The sequence below is a fragment of the Cannabis sativa genome, chromosome 1 (genome assembly GCF_029168945.1).
Source record: "Cannabis sativa cultivar Pink pepper isolate KNU-18-1 chromosome 1, ASM2916894v1, whole genome shotgun sequence".
Lineage (NCBI taxonomy): Eukaryota > Viridiplantae > Streptophyta > Magnoliopsida > Rosales > Cannabaceae > Cannabis > Cannabis sativa.
In genome coordinates, this window is record NC_083601.1 from 14142098 (window position 1) to 14152727 (window position 10630).

Sequence of the window (10630 nt, forward strand, 5' to 3'; positions counted from 1 at the left end):
TCTGACGGTTGCAGTTGAACGAAATGCAGAGAATCAGGTTTCTCCCTTGAAATGATTTCGTGTGTTCATAAGGAATGTGGTTAGAGAAATGGTTTAATACATAAATAAATAACACCACAATAGAATTTAGTGTGAAGAATAATCAAGTAAAATCATATTGACAACCGTATACACATGAGTTGGAATGGCGTCACGCTCCCACAAAATGAAGCAATATAACGAGAGGATTTTTATAAATAATAAAAAATGTAAAAACCTATATCCTTCCAAACTGTACAAAATGAGCTAAATAAAATATGCCCATATAGTTGATATGAGGTATATTTGTGCCTAATCAAAAGCTTTATTAGAGGCGAGATATATATATGTACAACTTCAACTGACTAAATTATATACACGAGGTCAAATAAGACTTTTACAGTTTGTTTATTCACTTCCAGACCTTGATAGCTCCATCTCTACTGCTTGATATTAAGAGTCTTTGATTGAGTTTGACAGAAGCCAATGAGAGAATGGAATCACGATGACAGCCAGCAGTATCAGTAGCAGCAGCAGTCAGAACTGTCTTGGCTGAGTTCTTACCTGCTGAAGGAAGTCGTCTCTTTTTCTCCTGCTCGACACAAAAGAAATATTGAATTCAGCATCATGCATTAATAGTGAATAAGTTCAAGGGAACTGCTACATAAAAAATTCAATTTCTCTTACAAAATCAAAACGTAGATAAAGAGCCTACCAAGAACATGGAATAAACTTGTAATTTGTATAGTAGGAATTAAAAAGAGCTAACAGGGGAAATATATGTAAAGGTATTACTAAATATTAGCAGCAAAGCAGTGGATTGTGTATGTACTACATGTAAATTACACTATCTACTAACCTAACAAACTTAAAAAGATCCTCAAGTAAGAAGCCCTATTCATCTACATACCTGTACAATTTGCGCCCCAAAATTAGAACTTGTTTTAAAGAATTCATCATTCACAACTTCATTTCCATTTGGCCCACATACAGAGTAACTTCGATCAGGACTGCAAAATTTAGAATTATGAATGAAAATTAAGTCTCCCTTTATTGCAAGGAATGGAACAAATAATTCAGATCAAACCAAACCAAACCTGCAATGATCCCATCGACGAATCTTCAAGTCAGTACCCCCAGTTAACAAATCACCCCCAGGTAAGGGAATCAGTGAACGAATACCAGGAAGACGTGGTGGGGGTTCTTGCAATTCATTAACTCTGTACTTGGGGTTGACATTACGCCTCACGTCCGGTTTAGAATTTCCCCGACTTAGTGGTTTGCCCAAGGCCCAAAGAATGTCTGACATTTCAGCATCGCTGTCGTAGTTTGCTACCTTCAAGACCTGCAAGAAAAACAAGAATATACATAAGAATAATATATGAACCGTCACCACCTTAATCCTTATGAATAAAAAAGTTCTCTATACCTGGTGGCAAATTCCATCCTCTGCATTCCAAAGGGAAACTTCGTTGCAACCTGCAGCAACATAGACAAGGGGCCTTACAGCAGTAGATGTAGATGCATTTGGAGGAGGAACAAAAAGGCACATCTTCTCAATAGGGCACACAAGAGGGTACTGCCAAGAGTTCACAGGTATCAAGAATCTAAGATCCCAAAGAGTAAGTTCACCCCTTGAAGATCCTGAGACAAACCAATTACCACAAGGACCTGTGACCAAAGAAGATACATAGCCATTTTCAGGAACTGAGTTTAAAGTCCAGGAATTTGAACTTGTTCTTGTATCCCAAAGATGGATCCCGCAATTTTGGGTGCTGTACATAACTGTCTGACTTGCTGTGTTATCAGTGGAGTGGTTCAAAAGGCTAAGTATGGCACCTTCCTTGATATCCTTCTTTTTGATATCGGCAATACCAGAATATTTCTCAACAACATTACCAAGACCCCTGGTGATGTAATCAACAGAAAATATATGGATCATACCATCACATGCTCCTACTACAACTTGAGCAGAACCCCGGAGCATTGTGGCACATAGGGCCCGGCTTCCCTCTAGGTGATAAGTTAACCTTGACCTGAATGAAATGTCCTTCTCCAACTTCCTTGAATCCCATACCTTGACCGTAGAATCATCAGATGCACTCACAAAAAAACTATGATCAGTTGAAATAGCTAGGTCATTGACAGCAGAGCGATGCTCCTGAAGGTGAGCAACCAATACCCCACGAGGCCTCCACCCTGAATCTGAAATTGATGATGTTCGTGTAAAAGATGGCAATCCTGTTAGTTCAGTTTGGGAGGAGGCAACTTCCAAGGGAACAGAACCTCCTTTTGCAGAACTAGATAATCCCATATCTTGAAACTTGGTACTGACATATGATGTTTGATCATTTTCCCGGCCATCTGGTTCATGTACAACTCTGTAGAACTGTTTAGATCCACTGCTTATGCTGAAAGAACCTGACACAAGCTTAGGTGCCGGAACTGAACTAGCCAAGCTAAATGATTTATTTGAAGGATCCATCCAAGGCAAGGACGATGCACCAAATCCACCAGAGTTCACTTGTAACAGAGAATCAGATGCTGCAGAAGGATTTCCCGCTGCCCGTTTGTCCATGCTAAAGGAGTACAAGGGTATTCCTTCTGATGGTTTATCTCCCATAAAACTATTCACACCACTTCCTTGTGGCATCATAAAACCTGAGAATTGCAACTTTTCAGAACTCAAGGGATCATAAAGTTCAACAGCACTAGAAGAATTGTGTATTAAGCTTCCCATAGTTCTCAACTTAGCCTCACCATCATCATATTCACTCCGCTCAGCTTGTTGCATCGAATTGAATGCAGGCATTGAGCTTTCATAATTTTGTTGCTTGTCAGGCCAACTCTTTGCAGGATTAAAATCAGCAACCACTTTCTGAAGTAAATCCAAAGTTTCCCATTGTTTTGATTGTGGTGATGAATTGTACCATATCTTTCTTTGTCTTTCAAGCATGTCTGAACTCCTGGCATTTTCTAAGACTTGGTAAAATATCTGTCTTGAGACTGGGGGCTTTAAACATGAAAGTAGAGCTTTTTCAGAAGCTAGTGATGATGGTTGTCTCCGCAGGAATGGCCGGATAACAGGGGCAAGGAAGACATAAGAATCTACTGCACCTAAACTTTCACTACTAGCACCAATGAAAGTGACAGCTAACCTTCGTACCCATTGACTAGGATAACATATCAATGGAAAGGCACGCTCTATCATTTCGAGGAGTATCCTCTTCCTTAGAAAACTGCTTTTGCATAGAATGGCCAAACAATCCAATGCATTGACAATGACAGCCTCCGTAGTATCAATTAAAGCCTGCTCAATGTAAGGTAAAAGATACTCCTCTACACTTCTTTGACCCACAAAGAAGCAGACATACACAATTTGTCCGTAAAATACTGTTCTTAGTTGTTCATCCCGGTCATTTAGAAAAGCAGGGAGGATAGGTAAGAGAAAATCATTACTCTGTCTCTGGCCAAAGAAGCAGCATAGGTTGCTAATGTCCTGAAGGAGTGCTCTCCTGATATTTGGAGTTTGCTTTGGACCCATAACAAGTTCTTGAACAACCTCAGCTATAGACTTCCTTAATTGGGCAAGTTGTGCATCACTGTTAGCCCTCTGTAGACGACCAGAAGATCTACTAGATGATTGAATTGGCTTCTGTTCATCAAGAACCCCAGCCTCACTCAAGCTTATTGAATGAATTAAGAAACCATAAGCCGTTAGTGCTAATTGAGCAATATTGCTTGCATAACATATTCTCACGCTTTCCTCTGGGTCATCAGGAAGCATGGAAAGCATGGGAAGAATGTATTCAGGAAATATTTTCGCATCACTAGGAGGAAAATCTCGGACTAAAGGCAGGATGTCACACAAAGTTTCCAAGGCTGCACAACGTACAATTGCTGCTGAATCAGAAAGCATTGCAATAACATATGGAAGCACTCGTTGCAAGCGATCCTCATCATCAATGTATAATGCAGAGCACTTAAGAAAGAGTATTGCCCTCCTCCTTAAATGTGGTAACTTGACATTGCGTATGCAGGAACATAGAAGAGAGGTAATTAAAACCATGCCCTCACATGTCATACCATCTTCAGGGAAGTGGCAAAAAAGGCACATCAAAGGTATCTGTCTGGCTGTCATGCTTGGACATTAACAAATTCAAATCATTCAACGTAATCTTTTTCATAAAGGGGTGATCATTTCTCCTGAATGCACTGGAAATGGTTTGAAGTAGCTCACCAGGAGATTGCATGCCGTAGTTCCTAAAATTTTGGGAAAGTTCAGAACTATGAACATCTTCAAGGATAGGCTTATTACCAGAATAGTGATTACTTTTTTTTACATCTCTCAGCAGGGAATTGATATCACCAAGAGTTTCAATATGTTCACTATTTAAACCTTTATCTATTTCATCCCTCTTTAAGGACGATTCCTTTTCCAAAGTTGGGTTCTGCTTTGCAATCATCTCTTCAGATTGTATACCACTTTCAGTGTTTTCTTTTGGAATCATAGCCAGTCCTGTACCATTCCCTTCAGTAGACCTAGTGCTCATCATTTGCTTCAGAATCTCATGGAAAAAGCTTTGGCACAGAACAACCTACAAAAACCATATATACAGTACCTTTTACACAGCTGAAAATTACAAAATAATAAGTCTCAAAAAATGTTACATTATTATTTACCCTCATATCAGAATTAAGAGGATTCCAGAAGCAGAAGAAGTTATGCAGAAACGGAGAGAAATAGCTTGGAAACACAATGGTCATATAATCCTGCAGATAGTTAGCAGCAGAAAGTCGTGACTCTGGTTCCAACTGAATCATATGAAGAATCATTTTGCGGATTCCAGAATCAGGGATCTGCAATCATAGGGTAAACAGATAAAAGAATTAATAAGAGAAGAGTGAAAGAGAAACATAAGTGACTTTCATATTTATGTCCACACCAACAGGAGTGAATTAGAATAAGCCAAATAAAAGACAATAAGATGCATGAGCGCAGTGAGGTAGAGCGCAACGTGGGAAAATAATATTCTTCAAGTTTTTAGACGAAGAGGAGAGGGAAGTACCTTTTCAAGAAGTTGACTGGGATCATATTGCCCTCTGCGATAAGCAAGAAGTTGAGAGAGTTCAAATAGTGGCTGACCCTCAAGAAAAAGCTCTGCAATTACACACCTGAAAAGGGTAATATAACAGAATTATACACATTGTAGGACATGATTTAAGTCATAAGAGAACACAAATTATATAGTATTTAAGCTTAAAACACTCACTAGAAGGTTCTAAGTCATATCTAGTGCCAAAATCTAAAAATTTATCTTGACCTAAAATCTCAAAAGTCAAAACACATAATGAGCTAAAGATGATAACTATAACTCACCCTACAGCAAAGATGTCCATAGAAGGCCTTAAAGGTGCATCTTGTGCGACCTGCATCTCGCCTCCATGCTCATAAAATCTCTGAAATTTGGAGAATTTTGGAAGTAATTAATTAACAACTGATCACCTTTTAGAATGAACAAGTAGTCATGCAATCAACAATATTTAAGATTGTCCACTGTCCACACAAATAAAATTGCTAAAAAAGTGAAGGATGAGAAAATGAAAGTACAGTCTAGATGCTTGATAATACACAGAATGTAAAAGGACTTTCATGCTTAAAAATTCAGAAATCAACCATACAATCAAATCCACCAGCATCATTGCCTCGAGAAATATCAAGCACGACGCTGTCTCAAAAATTTATGAACATGCAACTACATGACATTGACTTAAAAACTACATGTTCATGTAAATAAGTACATCAGAACACAAATAAATAGAAGGAAGATTCTCCAACAAATAATGGCAACTAACATAATCACAAGGTTCAGTTCTCAATAATGAGTCCCAAAAGTTCTTTCAACTAGCACATATAACAAAAAAGGTAAGTAGATAAAAGAAAAGTCAAGAACCAACCTCGGGAGCAAGATAACAAAGCCTTCTTCCTCCGGTATCAAAGAAAAACGAGAAATCAGAAGGGTCATCATAGGGAATGTAAGTTGGTTTGAATGATGCAAAGTCCACAAGGTAAAGCCAGTTCCAGGAAGTGACAAGAACATTCTCGCACTTAATATCACCTACAAATTCAAAAATTGAACAAACTTACATAATCGTGAAGATGGTATACTAATACTACCAATAGAAATTTCCTAATCAAGTTAGCTCACCGTGGCAAACTCCTTTCTCATGGCATTGTTTCACGGCAAGAAGTAGCTGCACCACCACAAGTATATAACATGTTTCAAGGAATCATACATAGACATAGTCACAACATACACAAAACAAATAAGATAGTAAATAGATACCTGAAAGGCCAACCATCTCTTCTCTACGAGACTCAGAAAAGGACGCGTACTTAATCGATCATGCAGGTTATTGAAGAAGTATTGCCTCAAAAGATAGGCTGCTTTATCAGTTTCTTGCCAGAACTGCCAAAAACAAACACCTTTAGCAATTCAAAAATAGCAACTAATTGTCACCAAAAATCATAATCTCGTTCAACTTCCAGTATAACCAAACCGAAACCGAAGCTGGAAGCATGAATTGTCCATTCAAGTACTTCTAAGTACATCACACAAGTATAAATCAACGACCCCCGAGAAAGCCCAACTTTCCGTTCAATTCCCGTACAACTTTCTCGGTTGCCAATCACAAACCAACAAAATATTCCAAAATCAAACAATAAGATAGGAATTGAACCTGAAATGGCCAGACGTGAGGGAATTCAAGGCCACGTAATGTCTCCTTGATGTGAAAGAGACGGCGTTCGTACTCCCGAAGATCGATATTGTCGCCACGCTTGAAATATACCTTGACGAGTACCAAACCCTCGTCATGCTTGCAGAGAATCGACTTGAGGAAGCGACCACGCCCTAGAACCTCCTTGAGGACTAAATTGTAGGAAGAAGGAAGGTCGTGGAGGTAGTACTCGGAAGCCGAGACTTGGGTCGTACGAGCAATCTTGTTACCCATGTTTCGGCGGTCAATTTCGCATTATTCGCCGGTTAGTTCCGTTCTCAGATGGCCGCAGTCGCCATTGTTAATCTTTATCAGGGAAGGAGAGATGAGCAAAGAGGAAGACGATGGTAAAGCTGGGGTGGATGAGTGCCTGCGTTTGCTTCTGGTTTGGGTCGTCTAATACTTTTGGGCCACCTTCGGAGTTTCGAAACGGGACTCCGTGCGTTTTATTCGAAGTTTCTTCCTTCTGGACTAGATTCACGTTTCTTTACACGTGGCGTTATGTGATTGGTTTTAACATAGACTGGGCCCACCCAGAGAAGGCTTAGGTGGACCACCTTCTCTTATTATTATTATTTTTTTCCTTTTTTTTATGGTTATTTTTCTGATTTTCTGATTTATATTTATTAGATTTTTTAGAAGATAATTGGTTTGTGATTATAAAATTGTTTTTTTTTTAAAATAGTGATGTTGAAATAAAAATTAAAATGTGATTGATTCTAATGGCATTTATTATTGGAATAATTACATAAGGTACTATTTTTTGTAAAATATTTACATTTTTACGTTCAAAGAATATTTTTTTACATTTTTACAGTTTTCCAATAAATAATACGAAAACAACATAAAATCAACAAGAAAACAACATAAAAGTAATATAAAAAGGGAAATTTCATTTTTAATGCTTAAAAAAATACATTTTAACAAAATTTAGACTCATAATTAATTTATACAATTTAATGCTATTGTTTTCAATTTCTACCTAAAATGCCCCCCTTTCATTTTCCTTCTCTCTTTGTCTCTTTCTCTTCCTCACTCTCTTTCCCTCAAACTCAGGCAGACCACCAACCACCACCACTGAACCTCTTCTCCTCCACCACTGAACCTCCTCATCTACCCAAAACTTAATCCAACAACCCCCAAATCTCACCTACCCAAATCTTTTTCTCTTCCTCCTCCTCGACTTCTCTCAACCACCATCGCCATTCCCCACCGCCCATTTAACCCTCCCCCAATCAGAAGCTCATTGAATTCGTATTTGTTTGAGACATTAGATGGTGGTGGAGGGTATGATTTTCTGGCCAAAATGGAATTATCGATAGGTTATCGATACTTTGTCGATAGTTTATCGATGGTTTTGTCTACACACTGCTTTTTTTGTGTGCAAACAGAAATCATCGATAACCTATCGATAACCTATCGACAACTTATCAATAAATGTCATCGATATACTATTAATAACCTATCGATAAATGTCATCGATAAACTATCGATAACCTATCGATAACCTATCGATAAATGTAATAAAAAATCCAATAAAAAAAATAAACACGAAGATGAAGACGGAGACAGAGGTTCGGGGCCTCTGGGTTTTTCGATGCTTGAGTGCTATGGAGGTCCGACCGGTCTTGGGCCTCTGGGTTTCGTCTGGGTTTTTGGATAGATGAAAAGGTTCGGTGGTGGAGGAAAGGATGTTCGGTAGTGGTGGTTGGGTGGTCTTGGTGCCTGGATCTGGTTGGTCTCGGTGGTGCGAGGAAGAAGAAGAGAGAGTGAGGAAGAGAAAGAGACAAAGAGAGAGAAGGAAAATGAAAGGGAGGGTAGATTGGGTAAAAATTGAAAATAATAGCATTTGATTGTATAAATTAATTAGGAGTCTAAATTTTGTTAAAGGGTGTTTTTTTAAGCATTAAAAATGAAATTTCCCTATGAAAATAACATCAAAATAACAACAAAAAATAACATACATATAACAAAAAATTAACAACAAATGAACAAAATTTCAACATAAAAATACCGTATTTTATGTAAATAAAATCAAATAAAAATAGTAAAACTGTTTAAAATTCCGTAAATCCGTATTTTTATTATTTTTTTGTTGTTTTTGTGCATTTGTGAAATTAACCCTTTATTATTTTTGAGCTTTATAAAATTAAATTTGTGATTGGAGTGTGATCTTAAAATTAAAAAGCATGATGATATTTGGATAGAGATACTGGTTTTATTTTTTTAATAGACAGTAATAATGATTTGAAAACAGAAAAAATAAAAAAATTATGTTTACATTTATGATTAATTTGTATCATAATCTCCATAAGTGCTTAGTGTTGGGTTTTGTGCCCTAAATAAAACCCTTTATAATCTAATTAGTTATCAATATAAGAAATTTGAAGTGATTTATGTTTGCATGAATTTTACATGCTAATGGTTTAATATGTTTATTACATTTATACACAAAATCAGTTAAATCCAGATCATATGTTTATTCACAATTACAGTATCGTCAACACAGTGGAATGTGATTGTGATCATATGAATCAAAAGACTAAGTCCCTGTTTCATCAGTGTTTTAGATTTACACTAATGTGATAATCAGCGATGATGTGTACTTACACTTGGAGTAAGTGTTATGTTCTTTCCAGGACATTAGTAAAGTATACTAGTTTCGAATGTATGGAGTATACATTGGACTGGACCGATATTGCAACTTAGTTAAGATATTATAAACTTACCGTTGTATCTTTCCAAGTCAATATCAGTAGTTGATCTTAAGATTAAAAGAATCTAAATCCTGATATGCTTAGGCTCAACTCATGAGTGCTATTCATGTTCTTTGATTTATTAGTTAAGCCTACTTTTGGGTCAGGGTGATACGTATATTTTGGGAACATGATAGTATGATTGAGTGGGAGTGCTGAACATAAATATGGAATCTATAGCTTCTACTGGTGTATAGAAGTTAAGTGATGATTCCCTTCGAGCTTAGATAAATAGAAGTAAATGGATGAGCTCTTGTTTAAGTGACTAATTCTTAGATCACTAAACATCATTTACAGGTAGCTAAGTGTTTTAAGGGGCAAAATACATTGAGGGGTGAGAACGGTAAAATTATCCCATCTCGATGTAAATCATCTATATAGAGGATCTTTGATCACAATAAGATTATAACAATGGTTAAATGAGATAGCATATCTATATCGTGGAACATATAATATGCTCTATATAAGCCTGAGAGTGCAATTCTAAGTTCTAAGAGTGGATTCAACGAAGAATTAATAAGTAGGAATTTACTTAGTAGATTCGGTTCACTTATTGGAAGCTCATCATATAGATCCATGGTCCCCATTCTAGTTGAGAATATACTGTTTGTAAGACTCAATAATTGATTTGTGATTAATCAATTATAATTCTAAAGTTAGACTATGTCTAATTTGTGAATTTTCACTAAGCACGGGCGAAATTGTAAAGAAAAGAGATTCTAGGTTTATTTATTTATTAATAGACTTTATATGTCTAATTAATAATTAAATTAAATGACAATATTATTTAATAATCTATTTTAGTTATTAAATAATTAGTTTTGGCATTTAAATGGTTAGAATTGGAAAATTGGCATTTTTGAGAAAATAGAAATAAAATTTGTGAAAACTGCAAAAACCAAGTGGGGCCCATTACACACCATGGCCGGCCACTTAAAGTGGTTTTTCAAATTTATATTTTCATTATTTTAATGCCAAATAATTCCTAACCTAAACCTAGTAGTTGCCTATAAATAGATTGTGATGGCTCAGTCAAAATCATAACTTTGAATAACCTTTTCTGTCAGAAAATTCTC

At 36.7% G+C, this 10630-nt stretch overlaps 1 protein-coding gene across 1 annotated transcript; it reads right to left on the reverse strand.

Moving 5' to 3' along the window:
* Positions 1-206: 206 nt before the first annotated feature.
* On the reverse strand, positions 207-7227 carry LOC115705223 (serine/threonine-protein kinase VPS15). The gene is given in 12 exon segments (XM_030632491.2): positions 207-610; positions 929-1028; positions 1116-1363; positions 1448-4111; positions 4113-4616; positions 4702-4878; positions 5088-5193; positions 5399-5478; positions 5977-6137; positions 6228-6273; positions 6366-6488; positions 6760-7227. Coding segments are annotated over 12 exon segments (4662 nt in total). The 5' UTR covers positions 7033-7227; the 3' UTR covers positions 207-430.
* Positions 7228-10630: the final 3403 nt, after the last annotated feature.